Source organism: Xiphophorus hellerii, chromosome 23 (genome assembly GCF_003331165.1).
Source record: "Xiphophorus hellerii strain 12219 chromosome 23, Xiphophorus_hellerii-4.1, whole genome shotgun sequence".
In the NCBI taxonomy this organism is placed as follows: Eukaryota; Metazoa; Chordata; class Actinopteri; order Cyprinodontiformes; family Poeciliidae; genus Xiphophorus; species Xiphophorus hellerii.
Window position 1 is genome coordinate 14,651,639 of NC_045694.1, and position 21,573 is coordinate 14,673,211.

The 21,573-nt window shown below is 37.0% G+C and overlaps 1 protein-coding gene across 2 annotated transcripts in view; it reads left to right on the forward strand.

The window, feature by feature from the left end:
- Nucleotides 1-16,158: 16,158 nt before the first annotated feature.
- The window catches only part of tsc22d3 (TSC22 domain family, member 3), a 37,701-nt gene continuing 32,286 nt past the window's right edge, over nt 16,159-21,573 (forward strand). The window contains exon 1 of one of the 2 annotated variants that reach the window (XM_032554577.1): nt 16,159-16,875. In XM_032554577.1, coding sequence (XP_032410468.1) covers nt 16,535-16,875 — 341 coding nt within the window. In that variant the 5' untranslated portion in view covers nt 16,159-16,534. The remainder of the gene's footprint in view (nt 16,876-21,573) is intronic. The other variant, XM_032554578.1, reaches the window with a different exon arrangement.

Genomic DNA, 21,573 nt, shown 5'->3' on the forward strand with positions numbered 1-21,573 from the left:
GAGGAAGAAGGAGAAGAAGCTCGCCGTGGAGATCACAGTTTCTTACACTGAGAAGTTTTAACGAAGCAGTGACTTAGGGATCACCCACATAGTAGCAGTGGGTGAGTAGAACCCGTGGAGTATTATTATTATTATGACTACGCCCCAAAACAAAACTGGTCGTGGTTCCTCCGAGTCAGACCGTCAACGCTTCTCGAGGATGTCGTTACTCTCCAACTCAGCTGTGCGCAACGGTGCGCTTACACTCTCTCCCGACGTGGTCCCCAAGCCAAACGCTCCCTGGAGGACACGTGACCAGCCCACAGGGGGACAGGAATAGCTCTCATTCCCCTCTAAGGCAGCAGCTGGAATCGGTTTCACCGCTGCTCCATGCCCGCGCACCAAACTCGCGCTGTGCAACCCATACTCCTCCTTCTCCATCCGCCCTCTCACCCCCTGTGGCCTCACGGTGTCGCTGTCATTGGTATTTATTTCCACTTCAAAAATACAGTTTTTCCGTTCTCTACAAGAAAGGATGCTGCTAAAATTAGTCAGGTGATTGGCAGTCTAATAAGCATAATTTGAAAAAGTGGCATTATTTGATAACCAGCAGTTTCAAATAATGAAACTGAAAATAATTTTAAGTCATTCTTAAAGTAGCCTGGGAATAGTAAGTGTTTGCTTGATGCTAGATACGCTTACACAAAATCATTTGAGTTATGTTTATGCTATACTGTTCATTTATTTTAGTTCAGGTTACTTACTCAAGGCTACATGTTCTAATTCAGCGGATGCTTAATCTTTGGCCATTGGGATTCAAACATTTTTAATCTTATTTTGGGTCTTTTTTGGAACTGCAAAATGTTTGCCCCATCTGCCCATTGGAGATTTAGTTTTAACTTAATCTTTTGATTTTATCAACGTTCTCTGATTGGAAGCAACATTAACATGGGTCCAGCTTTAATCTGACAGAATCCGCGGAGGCTCTGCAAAACTAAATATGACATTTGTTAAGAAAAGTAGATCAATAATATTTTATTAAATGTTGGCATGACTTTTACAGTCAGAGGAGAGCATAATAAATGCAAACTTAGAGGAGACTAAAAGCTAAAGATTGAAAATTAAAGCATCTAAAATTACTTTAGTTTATATAACTCAGCACCAAAATCTTGGAATAATACTACAGAGCATATTTTCAACATCATATAAGTGAAGAACATGCCAACATTCTTATTTCAACAATTTTCTGTAGTTTTTCAAAATGCATAACTTGTTCCTCAAATATTCTGCAGTACTTTCCTGTAATCTGACTTTGCAATTTAGCATACTCCCAAGCTCATGGTTATTTTAATGAAATTAAATACAAACTACATTCTCTAATAGATGTTGAGCTATTTTCTTTGTTTAAACTGCTGGCTAGACAGCCAACATAAGATTTTATTTGCTTTGATTGATTGATGAGTCATCGGTTGGCAACCTTTAATCAATAAACAGAGCTATATACATTAAATTAAAAAAAAATAATTAAGTGAGCCAAAAAAATCAATACAATTCATAAAAATTGCTGGATACTCAATACTCAAAATCATGCTTTTTGATCTGTCCCAATGTATTAGATACTTATGCATGTAATCTTGTAGAAGGAGAGAAAATATAAAACTTCAACAAATAAATTCACATGCCTCCTGAACATTTATAGAAAATAGATGCACAGAGCAAGTCAGTGGGCCACAGACCGTATCTGAGCTATAAAACTGAAGCAAAACAAAAACATCCCAGTGTCTGGCTGATTCTAATCAACATTTCCTCTGTCCTGAAGACAGAGCAGCCATACCTATTGCCCTCTTGTCTCTTGTCTTTAAAATGTTCTCTAAGAATGCCCTGTAGTTAGCTGGTGGGAAATATCAGTATTACTTAGAAATGCAGTCAAGATAAATTTAGCTACTTAACTTCTTTAAATAAAGATAATCCAATACTTTTGAAGATCAGGATGAGAGAAGCTTGTTCTTTGCCTGCAGGTGAGAGAATGTTGGTGTGTTTCAGCTGCATAAGGAACAAAGATTTATCTGCTGAATTGCTGCTTTCAAGCAGCTTTTAAATGCTAATGTGGTCGATGTCTAATTGTGGCAGAGCTGCACTGATTGTTGCCAACTTAATTAGTTCCTCTGTGACAAGTTGCCTGCTCGGTTAAGATGAGAAGGACAGCTTAATGCTGAGGGGAGAGCTGATAGGTGCTCTTTGTGTCTCTCGCTCAGATTTGTCCAGCCCCCCTATGTGACCTTCATTATTTCACCCCACCACAGATAATTATTGATTGGATTTTGAGAAATGTGCCATGTTTGTTGTGCTTTTACCCGATGTGAACATTCAGGCCAACCTTCTCATGGATCAATGTCCGTTTGGACCGTTGATGGTCGTCCTGTAATCAGACAGAGGATCCTCAGTGGAGCGGAGGCAGACGGTACTTAGAAAAGCTCAGCAATCATCCTCCCAGTTTGCTTTTTCAATATTTGTTTGTGAAGAATGAAGCGGTGGAGCAGGTGGTGAGGGCAGGAGGAGTGCTGTGATTCCTTCTCACCTTCCTCTGTATGCAGGTGTTAAAGTAGAACTCCAGGGCTCAGCGTGTCCTCAGGACTGAATACCAAAAGTGGATGATGGAACTTTGTTCTGGCGTGGAAGGACTGCTAAACAGCCTGCTCCTTTGGGGACATGCCACTGCTAGCTTTGCAGATTTCACGTCATGGCATTTGCCTTATCAATACACATTGACAGATGCACAGAAGACTGGAGTTGCCGTACATGTTACAGACATGTTGTTTTGCTATCTCACATTGTCGCAGTTTGTCTGGAGTCCTCTTATGAACCTTATGCTGCATTTAATTTCTGTCACCCCTGATTTTAAACATCAGTTGCTTCAAGGTCACAAAAGGCTTACACATTTTCACCTCTGGTAAAGATGTGAAAAAAGCCCTAAAATAAGTTAATTTGGTAGCATGAGCTGGTTGTTGGTGCCTCTACAGTAAATACTCAGTAAATTATCCTTTTGCAAAGACAGCATTAACATTTCACAAAGTTGGAGCAAAAAAATTTAAATCTCTTCTGTATCAACACATAAACTAGAGAGGTAGACTTTTAAAGTAGTAAGAGCTATTTGGGATTTAGCCTTACATTTACAATGACTACAAACATGAACAAACCCAAAAATAGTTAACTGACAGTCAGTTTATGCTGTTTATGTCTCCACAAATTGGAGCTGTTTATCTTCCATTTATGATGTACATCAAGATGTTTGGTTTGATTGTTGCCGAGTTTTGTTCCTGAAAAAAAAACCAAAAATGTCTTCCATTTTTCTCTCATTCTACAAAAATGAGAGAAAAATTTCTCTCATTTTTGAATGAGAGAAATTCATTCAAAATTTCTCTAATTTTCTCTCAAAGTTTCCTGTGGCTTGAAACACAAGTTTCCTGTGTTTCAAGCCAGTTCTGACTCCAAGAGCACAGATCTGTAAAGGCTCCAGAAATGTACAGAATTATACAATTTTCCAACTGCAAATTTGTAAACTAGTCATAAAATGCTAGCAGACAGGTTATACATAAACATATTTCTCCAATAGGACTGACCTTCTGCTTTCCACCTACTAATGAAAAGTAAATGAGATGTTTTCTTTTTAAAGGAAATATCAGCCCTAACTTATTCTGAAACCTTGGAGATCAATGAAAAAAAAAAAGGAAAGCATTTAGCGTAGTGTGGAGATAAGTTTCAAAATGCATTATCTCCTACAAAGCATCCTTAATTTGCATAGAGATTATCCCAAACATATTGTTAATCATTACGGGGCTTATGAATGTTTAATGGACGAAGTGTAACTTGAGGTTCGAGGGGAAGTAATAATTGATGAAGCTGGGTGCAGATGGGACAGTGTGGGATACTTAATTAAATTTTGGCGCAGGCAAATGACCCATTTCTGAAGTTGCACAGGGAAAACTCAAGTTTTAAGGCTCCAGAATGTTTCACTTAAACAAGATTCAAACTCAGTTCAGTCTAATCTCTCAGAAGAAGTACCATTTATTTATTTAGACTTTCACTTTTAAGATATTTAAAAGTAAACGGCAATACTTTTGCATCTTTACAGATTACCCTACATGATTTTTTTTGTTGTTTTTTGCTGAACAATAGGTTCAGAGAATCCATTCATGCAGCCCTTCACAGATTATGTAACTGTCTGTGACTAATCGCTGCTCTCTAACTGTATATGAGCATTTCAGCAAGTTTTTAAACACATTCCTTTTGTTGAGCTGCTCTGAGGATTTGGCTGCTATTTGTCTGGCTGTCTGTTGCGTCTGAGGATCAGCGCTGATATAAACAGGCTGCCAGCTGCTTTCTTACAGCTCGCTGTCCAGACTGTGAGCCAAATGTGGGTAAAGCCGTACAGATGCATAAATACTTAAAAGGAGGAAGAGTGATAGTGAAGAATATGTTTTTATGGATAAAAAAAGCCCAAACACGGTGAACTCTATAAGCACATACAGTATATAACAAGCAGAGATATGCATGAAAAAGCAGTCCATTGTGAAATAAAATACTATTTGTTCATACTGATCACTTTTGAATTATTATTTGTAATATAGAAAATATATTGACAGATTCTTTAGCATTAATTTCCAGTTTTCTGTGTTCATTAAATTTTAGAAAGACTATATCTTGCCACAAATTTTTGAACTAAGTCCAGTTTTATTAGTCAGACATTTACGCAAGTTTTGCAAGAATAGAGAACACTTATCTGACTCTTCTGAAAAGAAATCTGTTTTAAACCAATTTAAGGCGCTCAGGTTTTTTATTTTTCCATCTTATTTTTAAACAGAATAAACAGAACTTAAGACGCCTATCCGCTGTCCTGCATAGTTAGGATGATTATCTGTAGAAGCTTGAGAAGTGGTCTTGTGTCACACAATCCTCAAACGAATAACCAGGCATCTGTTCCTGCCAGCCAGGAGGCGATGCTAGATGAGATGAGCCGGAGGGGACTCCGATTATCCTGCGGCCCTGTCTAGAGTCCAGCTTGACAGCAGCCTGGAAAACAGAGCAGCAGTCCTGAAATTGAATTGGGAGGGTTTAATGGGGTTTAAGGCTTTTGCTGTCAGTGTGACACAGTTAGATAACTGAGGAAAATGTGAAAATGAAACCGACAGACGGTTTGAATGTAGATGGCAGTTGGAGACACAGGAACAAAGAAGGAAGAAAGAAAGATGAACGAAAATGAGGCAACAAAAAAGTATTTACAAAGCAAATGGGATGTTGTATATGAGACTTTTTTTACTTGATTTTTAAATATTATTCTATCAAAAGCATTAGTAAGGCCAAAAACACAACCAAATTTAACAATCAAACCGAGATTATTCATGTAGCTGGAGAAATAATTACTGCTACAATCCAACATGGTGATCCTATTTGTGCTTTAAAGAAATTTAGAGGAATACATGACTTCTAATTAAGAGGTCCACTTGTAAGCTTCTTCAAGAGGACGATGTTGTTCATTAAAAATATTACTCTATAACGCGTTACTAACATCACTGTGAATAACATACAACAAAGTTTGTGGCTGTAATACAACAAAGTGGGAAAAAGCTGAAGGTGCTCGAATGCTTTTTACCCGACATTGAGAGCCACCACAGAAATGAACATTTTTTAAGCTCTCACTTCAGACTTCCTCTGTTCTGCGTGACCTAATTGTGCAAACTGCAATTTGTATTTCAAATAGTACTCTCTTCCTCTAGTTTAGAAGAAAAAAGAGACTTTCTTCTAAAGTTCTGCTGTTTTAATTGTCCACTTTGATGTCTGCTCTTCTACTTACAACAAAAACAGTGCACTATTTAAAATGTCTTCAGTCCTACAGAAGGAAACTTCTTGACTTAGATTTTTTCAAACATTCTGGGAATGATCCGTGGAAAGAAAACTTAGTGTTACCTTTGCATGTGAATGCCCCTTGGGTAATGATGAAAGTGCATAGAATATGGAAAACTAAATTCAAATGTGATGCTTTTCTGTTTAAAATCAATCATAGTACGTAACACTGCTTTGTAGCCACAGTAGGAATGACTGAATTGACCTCTTGCAGTAGGATGTTTGGCTCATTCTCTCTTGAGATAATTTCTCCTGGGCCAAGCCTGGAGAGTCGTGACAGCCAGTGCATGGATCCCTAAGACTCCTATAACCTGAAGGTCCTCTGGGACACATTGACTGACTTTTATTTGTCCTCAGAATCCTCTGGCCTCAGGCGTGACTGGAAGACATGCTTCAGAGAAAGATGTGAAGCTGAGATGGGGGGGGGGAAAAACGGAAAAAAAATATATATTATATGATGATGATGCTTAGACCCCTGAGTATCATTTAGAAAAAAAAACAGATTAGCAGAAAAAGTTACAAAAATGTGAGCAAATGACAGAACAGCAGGAGGCAAATAAATAGCTCAGAGGATATTTTTGTTAGTGTTTTATAGAAGCACACTTTTTGTGTTGTTCTTTTTATATGTGTGAAAAAGCATTAGATCACGAGCTCCAAGGATCAGCCAGAAGTAAGACTGAAAAGAGCTTTTGTTTGAAGTGGCACTGTGATACAAAACAGACAACAGCCAAAGATGAATTTGATTGTGACTGTCAATTACAGCATGAAGAGAGATAAAATGGCAGTGTCCGGCACAGAAATGTTGTTTGCGACCAATCCAACGGCACCAGCAGGTCACAGAAGAACATCCTGCTGGGCTGTTGGACAGACATCAAAGTCAGAGGCCTCAGATAGTTTCTCTGTCACACTGAGTGACCCAGCAGCACATTCACTTCCTCCATATGTACATACAGCTCGATATCTATAAGTCCCACTCACACTCAAACACACTCGGATTTCTTTTGATGCACTGTGCAAACTGTACACTGTGACATTTAACTTAGACTCAGATTCATTTACTGTAACTCGTTACCCAGATACCATTTCGCATTAGCAGACTGGAGTTTGTCACAGTTGTCATGATGTTTAATCTAGAAAGGCATTGAAATATGGCTTCCCTAGTAGTACAAACACTGGCAACCCCATGATGCGTCCCACTCCTCTCCCATTACCACAGATATAGGTGGAAATGATCTCTATGGTGTTTAGAACTAAAACTAGGTTTGTATAAGTAAGAAGTTAAACCATAGAAGAAGAAATAAGAAGTATGTTGCACATTTAAAGTCTCTGGATTTCATGCTGTCTTTCAGAGGGATTTTTGTTCATAGAGCTCAGACAGACATGCTTTAAAAAGTAGATTTTCTTTCTATGCTCTGGAGAAATGTGTGTAGACTGTCAATAGAAAAAATTTTTGTCTGTTTTGAGACGAGTGAAAAAGCAGAACGCTTTTTAGGTTGAAAACACCCCATTATGAGTGTATTTTTAAAAATATCAGACATCCTTATGTGAAAGCTGGAAGCAGAGAGAAATCAACTGACTGCATGACACATTTATTTATTTACATTAAAACTAGATGAAGCAGATGAAGCAGAGAAAGTAACAAAAAACATTGACACTTTCCTCTTTAAATATGTTTCTGGGGACCCTGACTTGAAACTCATACACAATATTGGTGACAAGTAAAGTTACCCACACATAAAATTATTCAAAATAAAACTTTTCTTAGAATAAATAATGCATTATGTAGTGGAGTGACTCAGGATATTAAGTATAATGAACACAAAGAAGAGAAGCTGGTACAGAGAGCCCAGATAACCAACTGAAATCTGTCAGTATTTACAAAACAATAGTGCTTCCTGTCAGTGCAAATTGAAATCAATTGCTTTAGTCTTAATTGACTGCCCCATACAGGCTTCCTATTACAAAGATATCACACTAAGGCATACAATGGGGATTCATAAAACTAATGAATGACCATTAGAAGTACATGAAAACTGGCAGACTAAAATGTTGAATGACTCAGTTTTCCTCTGATTTATCTTTACCCTCTTCTGTAAACACATTGCCTGCTGGTTAATACGTAGTATTCACTGTCATTCAGTAGTAAACAAATAGAAGTGCAAATAATTGTCAGAATATGGGAAACATATTGAGGAAAACACTTCTCTCTTCTTCTGTATTGCCCAAGAATGACTAAAACTAAATTTCTGACCTTTGATTTAATGCTAATTAGCTAAGGAACAGGTCTGTCTTACACTCTGTTGGAGATTTTGAAAGATATGTCTCCCCAGATGAATTGCCTGATTGCAGCTTAGTTTAATTCAGGCATGAAAAAGACCATACACAAACACAAAGAAAACAAAAAGACGACATTCTTAATGTTGTTCAAATAAAGATCAAATGGCTTTTGGAACCACTGGGATCAAATTGTTTCTCCTCTGGTGAACTCACAATTTATTAGCTGCAACAAAATAGAGATCTGCGTTGTCCTCTTGAAAATGTTGTCAAAGCAAACAGACCTTTTGCCATTTGTTGTTACCAGTTTCTTTGTAACAGAGTTTGTCCAGGATTCCAGTGGCCCCTGGAATGACTGATTGGATTTAATTAACAGTGAGCGAAGAGGCCCCTGTAGCTGTAATGTTTTTTTTTCTGGAGCATTTTTTTTTCTTTTAGAAATACTGTCACCAGAGATTCAACATGGGAACCCCAGGGGAGATGTTCTTGCAATTGTTGCTTTGTTTGATCTGAGTTAGTCCCCTGGCAAGCGTTAAATTGAAGTTTTGTTGAAAACGTTTGAAAACACTGCACTAATGTTTCCACTGTGGAGGCTTAGCCAAGGACACTTCATGGTTTTCATACATAAGAGTTTGCTGTGACTTTGCTGAGGACACTAGTGGATGTTCTCAGTCTGACTGTTGACACATATAAGCTTCAGGACATGGGAAGGTCTGACAGACCAGACAAACGCTGGGTGCCACCATCAGCCTCAGGATTACATAAATGTAATAAAACCAAGCAACACATCCACCCTCAGTTCAACTCACCACCCACTTCAGATTCCATGTATGAGGCAAGATTTTTATGATAATAACAATAATATTTTTGAGGTCTATTTCTGTCTTTCTTTCTAGGGACATTCTAGATTAGGGACTGTAGGCAATCTTTTAAAAAATATATGCTTTCAGAAAGGGTTTGCTATTTTAATACAAATGAACGCTGATATTTAAAGATACTAAACCTAACTGTATTGACCTCTAATACAAGTGGCTAAAACAGTTACAATGTTGCCTTTTTTTGAAGTGATAGTAAAATCCTGTTTAACAGCAGAGCTGTGAAACACTGACAGCTGTCTCTGTCTAACTCACATGCAGTCCCTAATATGAATAATCAAAATAGCAAAAATATGCTAAACACTGCTGTATAGTGTAATTAATGAATGATTTAACATAACAAATAGCAGCAAAACAGATTGTTTTAGTCTTATCCACAGACACAGCTGTTATTTGCATTTGATATCAGAGAAAAGAAATGTATTGCTTCTGATGAGAAAAGGAAAAACGTCATTGAACTGCTGTTGATCTGTCTTGCAATACAATAAATAAGATTTGCAGTAATTCTTTTTAGTTGAACTCTATCTGTTGAAATAACTCTGTCCAATAACCTGGATGATTTTACTGTAATTGTAGCTTTTAATTGGTGCAGACATATTCTTATGACTTCTGAGAAACTGTTAGTTTGTTCTACTTTAAACGTTTTATTGTTAGGGATTTTATTGTCTTAAGCAACTACAACTTTATTTTTAGGCTTCCTAAGGTTTTCAGATAGAAAATAAATTTGAACATTCAAGCCAGGCATCAGTTTCTTAAAGCTGTCCATATTTTTTTTTCTCTCACTTAGTAATATCCAGTTTGAAATAAATTACATTGGTCTGCAATGTGGACCTGCATGAAACTAGACACATTTTGAATCTATCAAAGAATAAAAATGTTCATCATTTTTGACTACTTATAGATTATAAATTTTTCCTTTCCTGGATCTTCCTATGATCTGTGATGACTGTGCAAATATGTCAGGATACCTAACTGTGGGTTAATCATTTTGGCATGACATAAAATATCAGATATGCTTTTAATTGCTTAACGTCTGCTGGTGAGGATCATCAGAAGTTGATGTAACTCCAATCTTCCAGAATTGGAGTTACATTCTGTTTGATTTAAAAGGGATCCCATTAAAATTGAAGCTGAGCCCAGAGAATAATCAGCATAAGCCTTTCTTCCCACATGTTTCTTTAAAAAAAATGTCTTACCTGAATTTAAACCAGAAATGTTATCAAGGCTAACAGACTCTTTTCAAGTGTAAGCATCGTGAGTTACCGTTACGAAAACTGCAGCACTAAATCCAGAAGCATAACAAATCTTTCCTTCAAAGAAGGAGAGTTGGAAGTCAAATGTACTGTACATGCTGCTGTCGAAAGGACACCGCCTGCTGAGCAAAAAACCCATCTGAACCTCAAATAATCAGCAGAAACATACAGGGGAGATCAAACATTTGAATCAAAGTAGCAGCACTTCAAAAATTGACTGCAGGGACAAATGAATTATGGGAAAGCACAATCTTCTAAAGGAATATCCCAAGGTTGTTTGAAATGTTACTTTTTTTATTTAACATTTATCAAGAAACTTATGATGCATTATTCCATCTTAGATCTCAGTGGGGAATATTTGCTGTGTGTTATACAATGCTTTGAAGTCCATATTTATTGAGCTTTTTCATATTTTATCCCATTAAAACCACGAAACCCATTGTGTTTTAATAGGATTTTATGTGGTAGACAATACACTAAATGCTTAGGTTTAGTGGAAGGGAAATGATCTGTGGATTTTACAACTCAGCTCCCTCCGCTCATTGATTTTAAAAACACATTTAATTGCATTTACAACTGTGATTTACAATTACAATTAATGAATAGATATGAACAGACATGTAATATCTACATCAACTTTGCTACCCTTTCCCTTTGAAGAAAAGCAAAGTATTTTGATATGTATTTAGCTTCCAGCTTCCTCCTCCCTGAAAAAGCAAGTATCCCACTGCATGATGCTGCCACCTCCATGTTTCATTGTATTTTTGACCACCACACAAGCTTTAGGCACAATATTTTGCATGTAGGCCAAACACTTTTGTTTTAGTGTCAGCTAACCAAATTTAATTCATCTGATGTCTCTCCTATAATCTTGTGGCAAATGTTTTGTCTTTTCTGCCAGTCTTCTATAAAGGCCAAATTTTTTAAACATGTGACTAATAGTTTATCTGAAAACAGATTGTACTTACAAGCACCAACATTTTCCTTGCACATTGCATTAACATTAAAAATATACTTAAATGTCAGAGACGTTTTATCAATGAAACCAGGCTGCAAACAAAGAGAAAACAGTGCAGAAGTTAGTTTGTTTCATGTTTCCTCAGTGAGGAAGACAAACTGGTAGATAGAGGAATGTGTAATTTAAAAAGAAAAAGGAAAATGTGGAAATAAAACTGAAATTGAGTAGTGAGGAAGGTGGTAGAGCAGGGCACTAAGAAAGTGAAACCAGGCATGTTGGGCAATGAGCTCAGATATAGGTTTCCTGACAATTACTACTCCGATTTAATATATGGCCTAAATCTACTTTATGGCAAGCACATGCTCACCACTTGAGTTCAGTGCTGTATGCTCCTGTGATGAGAGATTGCCTGCTTAACTTTTTTTTTCTATAATCCAAGGCTAACCAGAGGTGGTGCATTTCTTAAAGATGACTGGACAGCAAAGTTAATCCTTAGAGGGGGTGAGAAGCTTAAGATTATTTGCCATATCTTGCCAACCAAGGATATGAGTCTGTCTGGGTCTTGACCAATTGCAGCCCAAGGTAGAGGATCAAATTCACAGGCGATAGTAGCAGTAAAGAAATAATGCACTGGGATGGAGACAGTGTCATAGATTAATTCTGTATTCACCTATAAAAAACTGGACTCCAAAATTATTCCATGAATTAAGAGGAGGCTCGCTTTCTAAACAACAATGCAGCATTATCTGTTTATCTTTTTTTCCATGCTCTTTGATCCTGACTTTGCACATTTCTCTAATGAAGAGCCCAACTCTACAAAACTACTAGAATGTAAACACAAGTGCTACATTGAAAATTACAGCTCCAGTTATAAGCGCATGCTGCAACTTGAGAAATGTTAAACAGAAAAAAATAACAAGTCATATTGTCCTTAAGATGCATAGTTAGTATAATACAAAAAAGCATACTGCATGTTTAGTTTGCTTTTACTGCCCTCTAGTGTTATTTAAGTTAATTTGTAACGTTAATGCCATAGCGGAGTGAACTTGTTTCTACACTGTTTGAAAACACAAAATGCAAGAAAATGCTCTGATATTAGCCAGCATTTCTAACAGTGTTTAGAAATAATTGTGGTAATTACTAACTGACCTAAAACAGAAAATATTCAGCCTTGCTTAATAATATAGGTAGTTCTGTGTTTTTTATGTGCAGTGTAAGTCAGTTATTTTTTTTCTCTTACTGCAATTATTACATTTCACAGTTTAGACAGAAGTTTAACATTTTTTCTCATCTTCCAGGCTGCATATGAGGATGCACTCTCTGCATTGAAAACTGTACAATGGTGGAAAGTACTTGTCTCGCATCCATATTACAATATCTACAAAACAGTGTTCCATCAATCTTCTTTCACAATATAAGACTGAAAGATTTTTACTGATGGACTGAGGCAGGCTTTATGTTAATCTTCCTGATGATAGTTTTTGTAAACTAATCACTGGTTTCACTCAACAAAGGTTTCCTGAAAGTCCTTCAGTTTCCAAGGGTTTAGAAAGTGAAGCAAAATGACTTGTGAAGACCAAATTATAAATAGGGACACATTCTTGAACATCTGTCATTAACCAAAAGGTTCTTTATAGACATATACGGCTTAGGTCTACTCATGATTTCAAGCCTGGTAATACATACCATTTTGTTCCTATTTTTGAGCTAAAGTTGCTTTGAAACTTAAATGATAGCAAATATTTTAAACTTAATTAAAGTCATACCAGCTGAGCTTTTGCAATTTTGCAGCTTGAAGCAAAAGGCGAGGACATGTTTTATGTCAGGGCTGAATTATCAGAATTATTTGAGCAAATTTTGGAAGCATGCCACCAGTAACACAGAACATCCACTATCCTACTTTCTGTGACCTAGTTTAGGCAGCTATGGGACTCTGTCTGTAAAAAAGCAATTCCCCACCAATCAATGTTTTACACCAATTTTCTGCATCATTTGGCATGGTGCGATCTAAATGTCCAGAGACTTAATTTCTGTCCAAGCAAGTTAAAACAAGACTTCAAACAAAGTATAACAGGCAGAGATAAAACTCTCAACATGCATTCATTACTTGGTGTCAGTTTCTGTGTATTTTTTTTTTTCAGACAGAGATTCATTCAGTTTAAACATTTTAGATTTAGGCATCATCTAACACTATTCTAAGTAATATTCTTTTCCTGCATGTTTCCTGAATACTTCTGCTTTAAATCCTGGATAGGTTGCCAGTTCATTACAGGGTGACATAGAAACAAACAAGACAAACAGCCTTAGGCACACAATTTAGAACCATATGGTGTCTAAAGTCATGTCCCAAGAGTTAGTGTCCTGCATGTTACCCTAAATCAAATGATTGGTTAATTATGATGCTGGAGAATGTCTAGACATGCTTACCTGTCCTGCAAGCATATAGTCACAAAAAACAAGACAGCAAAACTTTCACCTCTTGTTATTGTCAAAGTTACTTCTCATAAGACATAAACACAAGATTCACTAAAGATCCAACACAGCAAAGCCTGCCTAATGTTATTTTACTCCATTCCTTCTTCAAAGACTTTCTTAAGTGTGTAGCCACATTGAATCATTTTCTTGCATTTTTCATTTCGCAATTCTCCTCACACTCTCGAATCAGAACATGTTCAGACTGAAACCAGGCCATTCATGTCTTTTCTTCTTTCATGTAATGTGTGCAGAATATTTTATTTTTTTTGTTTACATGCTGAAGAATACTTGGACATCAGTTCTGAGTGTTTTCTGCATATTTCTCTTAATACTGCCTCCCAGTAGGGTAACTGATCTTTTTACTAGGGCCCTGATAAAAAATTGTTATGAAAAGAATGGATTTCTTGCTGATAGCAACGTAAATGGTCAGAAAAAACTCTATCCATTTCATTCTAAAACAAATAGAAAACCAGGTCGCAACCAGAGAACCCATCACATCTTCACTATTATGGTGCATACAAGCAGTCACTGAATACAGAAATGCTCAGCATTGCTTTTAGAAGAAGATTTCAGTGGTAAAGTATTATACAATTTATGAAAGTAATCCCATACTGCGGCAATTAACAAAAAATATTTTCCAATGTCATTCCATGCATTTTTGGCTTAGCTTGAATCCATTTGACAGCTTCTGCTAATTCAAATTATGTGCAAAATGAAGACGTATGAAGTGTATTCTGGTGTAAAAACAGGAATGAAACATTGACTGCTAAACTGAAATCTCCTTCTTCAAATAGCAGAATCATTTACTTGAAAACATCCAAAAGCTGTGAAGCTGCATACAATAATATCTACATAGTTGAGCTGTTTAGCTAAATCTGAGGTACCACACAGAATCATTCAACCTGCAGCTAGACTAGAAAGAGTAGAAGCAGAAATAAACTTTTGCTGAAACTGTTGTGAAATAGTTAATTTTAAAGCAATTCCTCAATGCTTCCCATTTTCCACTAGATGGCAGGCTACACCCAGATTAGAATGCCATTCTGCTCTCACCCAACCAAACTGTAGCAGTCTTGCTGCCTGAGGACATCATTACACACTCAATAAAGCAATAGTCAGTCATTTTCTCTGCTAAATTGATCCCCCTGCTCCCCTACAATATGTGCTGTGATATATTTTTTCTGCAGCAGAAACTGCCTGACGCTTCAGAGTACAATTATCTTGTTGCCGTGTTCTTGCGTGACCATCCATCTGTTGACAGCATGCAGTACACTCGTTGGTCAGCGGCCGAGGTCAGCAGTGCCATCATCCCGGAGCATCAGCGCGGTTGTAATGACACTGTGCTGGTTTGTACTAAAGCTTGTGAAGCATGTTTCTGCAGGGCATGAACACGACACACACAGTTGCACAGTTTTAGAAGAGATATGAAAATCGGCAAAACTGCTATCAAACACAGTGGGGGCCTGATAAGATTATGGCTGTGTGCAAGTTGAGAAAACAGAGTCTTCTGCTCTCAAGAAAAGAACATACACACTAAATCTATTTTGGCAAACAAGCTCATTAATGTCAGATTCTGCCTTGAAATCATGCAGATAAAGACAATCAGTTACCATCAAATACAAAATAAATGCTCAAACTTGTTTAGATGCTCAATTTAAAACTCTGTAGTCTTGAACTTTTTTTAACATTTAGTGGTCAGATGAGACTAAAACTGAACTTTTTGGCCTTCCTGCAAAATTCTCTATGTGACATGATCTCAGCGTCTCTACTGTGAAATGTGGAGGTGGCATATTGTGGAGATGTTTATTTAAAGTAGGAAACTGGAAGCTGGTCACAGTTGATTGAAAGATTGATGGAGTGCTGCAAAAAATCTAAGATTGAGGTCAGAGGTTTTTCTTCCAGCGGCACATTAACCCTAAAAATACAATGAGATCTACAAAGGAATTGTTTAGATCACACTTTGTGCTCTAAAGGCATTTATTTGAGTGACTGCAACTTGACAAAATAGGAGAAAATGCAATGGGGAATTTTTTTGCAAGGCCCTAAACTGTGTAAAGTCATAACAAGAAGCAGGCCTTTTCAATTAAATGTGCCAACTTTAGCTGAGGCAACCCTTGTGTGCTTTTATTTTCACAACTTAGCACATCTTATCACAGTTTAGAGTTGCTGCAAACTTTCTCTCTCGGCCACTCCTTGGGCTGTCAGCAGGGTAAGGTGGAGCTTAGACAGCTGCACATGTTTGAAGCATGCTCAGCAAGGTCCCCTCCCTCTCTGTCTCCTGTACTCACTCTGGCCATCTGAAAGAGAAAGAAGGAGGGACCAGTTTCTGCAAACAGTGATGCCTTTTACCAATCACAGGTCTTTCCACTCCCCCTGCGTGTCCTTCCCTCCTCTTTTGCTCCCTCCTCCGTGTCTCTAGGCACGCCAAAAAAAAAAAAAAAAAAGTTCAGGGAAAACAGTGATAAGCAGCAAGCAGCTTCTGGGTTTTGCTTACAAGAGGACTCCCGCTGAATCGGGGCGAGAGAATGTTTGCATAGTACTCTATTTTTCTGCCACTGTAGCAAAACAGTGCAGCAACGTCGGCTCGGAACAAAAAAGCTGTAACACAGGACAGCCACAGGAGGGGAGACTCATTGACAGAAGCAGGCAGAGTGCGTGGCGACTTCTCAGGAGGAGCTCAACCTGACGTTTTATCCTCACTGGCCCAGGCGTGGGGACAGGATGACACACTAGACTGTCCCTGAACTTCTTCCACTAAGTCCTCACATCAGTCTCTGTCATTCCTGCACCTGCTCCCTTTTCTCACACACCTACGCACGAAGATGTCAGATGAAGACTGCCGCTCGCCCATAGGCCTGGACTGCTGCAGCTGCTGCCTGGACCTGGCCAACGGGTGTGATGACTCCCTGTCCAGCAGTCCGACTCGAAGCCATGGCACTGCGGGGGCCCTGCCACCAAGCCCCACCAGCCCCAGTGTGAACCACTTTCGCCAGCTCCGCAGCCAGCTGATGTACCAGAACTTGAACACAGACAAGCTGAACAACATCATGAGGCAGGACTCCCTGGAGTCAGTGGTGAGGGACCCCTGCTTTCTCCTCAATGAGGGCATCTGCAGCAGCAACATCGACCAGACTATGTTGTCCATTCTACTCTTCTTTCACAGGTACGTTTAATATTCTGATTTGATTAAGACGTACTTAACTAATAAGTCAGCGACTGAATCTAGAAGGTCTGTTCTCACAATACCAAATTTTGATTTGATCTGAAATGATTCTTTATGGTTCTTGAAGAATATTTATGAAGAAGTTTGCCTTATCACCTGTTGAAGTGTGCGTAAAATTATCAATGAAAACTATAACTTATTTTTAGTTATTCAGACTGTTTCCAGATTTTATCTGGTATCTAAAACAGCTAGGCGAAAAGATCCAACTTTTAAACTAAATCATTTCAAAACACTTGCACACCTTCTCAAATTCTTGCATGTACTGACATGTGCAATCAAACGTGCGCAACTCTGACAAATCTGGGATTTTACTCTGTGATCTGTGATTTTATTTTTGAACTTCCTGACTTTACATGCAATGACTATTGGTTGCATTACCTCGAAAATAAATCCCTTTGTTGGACCAATCGGGGGAAAAAAAGTAAAGTTCATTGTTGGAAAGCAATTTCTTCCCACAAATTTATTAAAATAATTATTTTATGGTTTGACACTTTAAGTTGAAAGTGTCTCATCTCCCTCTGAGGTCTTTTTTATAACACATTTTTTTAAACCTCATAACTGAACTTTTGAGAGGGACCAGAACCTATTAAGTCATAGTGATTTAAAGTTTGATTTGCTGCAACAATAAATGAAATGCTGCTTCAGTTTTTTTCTAACAAACTGCAGTTTTCAGTGTTGTTTAATTTCCTGGGTAAAGGTCAGGCTGATCTAATTTTAGAGAGGAAAATCAATACATATTCAGGAAAATAAAATCCCATTTAACAACATTTATACACAATATGCGAAACAAAAACATTAAGGTCGATTGTTGACCAATGAAAGACATATTTTTATTGATTTATTTTTACAGGTAATCTTGAGGACATTCTTGATATTTATCTCAGTTTTTGTTTTCTCTTCATAAATACTTACTTTCACATAATCTTGTATTTTCTTTAACATTTACCGTCACTGTTTCATTGTTATCAGAGAGGCTGATATTTTATTGCTGTTCCTCAGTTATTACATATAATTACCATGACAATAAAAATTATAAATACATTAGTTGTATTTGTCTGAAAATACAAAAGCAAAATAAAAGATCATAAATTTAAATTCACTGCCATCTTTTCATCATATTAAGAAGTCAAACAAACCCCCATTTTGTATGTACTGACTATTTGGATAAAAAACATCTATGCAATTGTTTGTTTTGATTAAACATTTAGGCGTCACTCTGGAAAATATAGTTACTGTTAAATTTTTCAGTTGTTTGGAGGCATTACCATATCAGTTATGTTCTTTGGATAAGAGTTATAATAATGCAGATTATCCATACTAGTTAAACTTTAACCAGCCTTTGCTTTCCTGTAATGTATGGCTGTTCTAATCTCTTTGGCTCATGATCTACTTTGCATGAGTACAGACCATGCAGAGGACATAAAGCCATTTATTGCAGTCTTCACCTGATTGGGCTGCACAAGTATTGCTATTACTGTTTCTTTTGGAGTCCTGCTGATGAAGTCAATAGTGATAATTATAGTTATTCTTTAGCACACCCTGGATAAGGTTTGCATTTGCATGAAAACACCATAGTTGCAGCAGTCAGAAAATCTTCTATTATAAATGAAACAACACTTACAGGAAGTTTCTAGGAGGACTTTTTGGCATGATTGTTGTTTGAGGCAAAGCCAAAAAGTTCAGATTGGGCCAGGATTTGTGATTCAACAGAAATGAACCAAACGATATTAATCATTTATCTAGAGGCGACTACAGGTGACTGCAATGCTGGGCCACTTTTGTCTCATTTTCAGTCTCAAAAGTGCCATCATGTGACAAACTTGAAGAGTTGTGAACACATACCGTACAATGACTGATCATGAGACTTTATGTTTATGAAAAGAGCCAAATAACAGTCAAAACACAAAGGAGTGAAAACTTCCAAAACAGCAGCACAGTGTGTCAAAGACCTCATAAAATCCTCCCCATGAACTCTTTGTACAGGAATTTGCTCCCTTCACATAGCAATTACAAACAGTAGGGCAAATATCTGCAACAAACAAATTATGCAATGAAAAGGTATGAAGAATTTCATGTTCCTGTCTGAAACTTAATCACTTTAAGGAGTGAACGCCTCAGCTATGTGTGAGAATATTCGGTAGAGATGGGTTTGAAATAACAATGAGCTGTTAAAACAGCGCAGGCAAATGCTGCATAATTCACATAAAGATGAGATTAAACCTTAATCTCCCAGATCTTGCCTGCAGACTTAATTTTCCAGCTCCATTGGGAAAATTGTGATAAATGGCTAATAATTCTTTAGGAGAGTATTAGAAATTACAGACACCAACACTGTTTAAATTTTTTGCAGAAAACAGCAGAAGTGGGACACAGACAGTCACTTTCCTTAGTTTCTGTTTTGTTTACAGCAAAATCAAAACCCTATTGTATGGAAAATTGTTGGCCAGTTTATCTTGAGTTTATTGCTGGGTGTGGTCAGGAAACATCATCATCTGACCATCTCACAGAGGAGTAAAGACATGATCAGGCTTTTTCACAATCCCTTTCACAAAGTCTTGGTTCAAATACTGTATAGACTACCCAAAAGTTTTAATGTGAAGATCTATATTTGTTCATCTTTAATGGTGCCTTTCTAAAGTGCTTGCATTCCTGTCCACATTTCTTGACAGTTAATGCAAAACACAGTTAAAACACTTTAATGCTGTAGCATAGTATCAGATGAATACATAAATTAGAATCCAGCCTTTAATTTGAATACATTTTGTTCTGTGTTTAAGAAACACAAAGAGATTATTGTTTAGAATTAAAATCGGCGGCCTCACAATTAGTGGCACCTATAGAACTGTAACTATAAAAACAAACATGACAAAAGCATCTATAAATATATATAAATGAAGCTATGCTAAGATGTCTTTCTAATCACCGAAGCCCTTACAAATAGAGAAAAAAAGTAACACAAACTCATTTCTCCTAGCATCTATTAAAAAAAATGGAAATAAAAGAGAACATGCCATTCCCATCAGGCAGTTGTGTGTTGATCTTCTCCAATATAAGAATATGACTACACAGAGCGCTTACTTGCTTAAACTTGCCCATTTCTACAATAGGTGAAATAATTAAAAAGCATAAAACAACTGGAACAACTGTAATAAGCAAGCCTGGATGAGAACATCAGCTAATCTTGCCACATGCCTGGTGAAGAGGAAGTTAAAAACAATTTCCAGAGCTTAGAGAGAGCAAATCTTTCCAAGTGAGATTGAGCTATTTTCAGTAAACATTCCTTTATTCCAAGGTTTTCTAATACATCTTTATCAGGTGTGCAAATAAAGGAGGCAAATAATTCATATCAGTTCACTTGGAACAATCTGTGACATTCTGAAATTACAGTGCATCTAATCTCTGGTGAAATTTTGATAAAATCTTCGGTCAACAAGACTTCCTTATTGCTTTAACATCACTATAAATATGCAGGAGACGCTGTAAATTCCTTCTTAATCCAAGGTGTGCCCAGACAGTGACCAATTTAGTTAATTTATACACAAGTCACACCTGAAAATGTGCCTCTTATCAGTGAAACTTGAACTGACTACAGCTCCTCAGTTTTAAAGAGGCATGATTTGCATGAATGGTGAAACAGACGTATGGAAAACCAAAGCAGGCCTCAATGTGCACTCAGTTTCACCCAGGCGTTGTGCAGTTTGGCTGCTTTACGTGCCATTCTTTGAGATTTGTTTCTGTGTTAACATCTCAGAATGAACCACCATCTCTTAAGTGCCTTTCTATGCAGATCATATTAATGTGGAACAACTCAAAACAGTCTGGAGTTCACTTTCCAAATCCTTACCATATAAAATGTAAAGATGTAAAATGTATTTTCTGGCATGCGGGTTAACAGACCAAATGGATTGCGTGGTGAAACAAGCCCAGAGATCAGAACAAAGTCATTGCGCCACCTATAACATTTAAAAATCAAATCCCTTTTCCAATGTTACAAAGACATTCTTGTGCAAGAACGATGGAATCTTAAATCCTGCAAAGACATGGCACAATGCGTAATCTGGAAGATGAAATGCTGTTCCCAGAAAACTGTTATTAGCTATCCCTGCGCTGCCCACATTAGAGGCAAAACATCATCATAAGCCATAAAAGTTTCCTAATTACATATTTTGAGCTGAGATTTCTTAAGAAAAACAAACCACAAAGACAATTTATTACTTGTACAGCAAAGATGAAAAGTGTGTTTCACAAAGGTCTAAATAAAAAATTAACTGTATTATAATGATTAGTGGGTGGATGAATAAAAGGATCCAAATACTTATGAATTATTAAGTCAAATTGATTTTACATTTTTATTACTCATTTCTTTATGATATAAGCAATAATAATACACCAAATAAGAGAAATACAACTATAAAATAGATTATGTTCAATAAGTTAGCAATTGTTTTTGTTTGTTTTCCTTTGCATTATTATCTGAGCTAAGTAACACTGGTGACAGTATCAAAATCCATGTTGTTTCCATGTAAGTAAATACTGTATGTATAATATAGGTAAATAACAATTACTGACAAAAAAAACAATATTATTATAGGAAAAAAAATTTGGCCCAAATTATCATAAATTTTCATTCCTAATTAT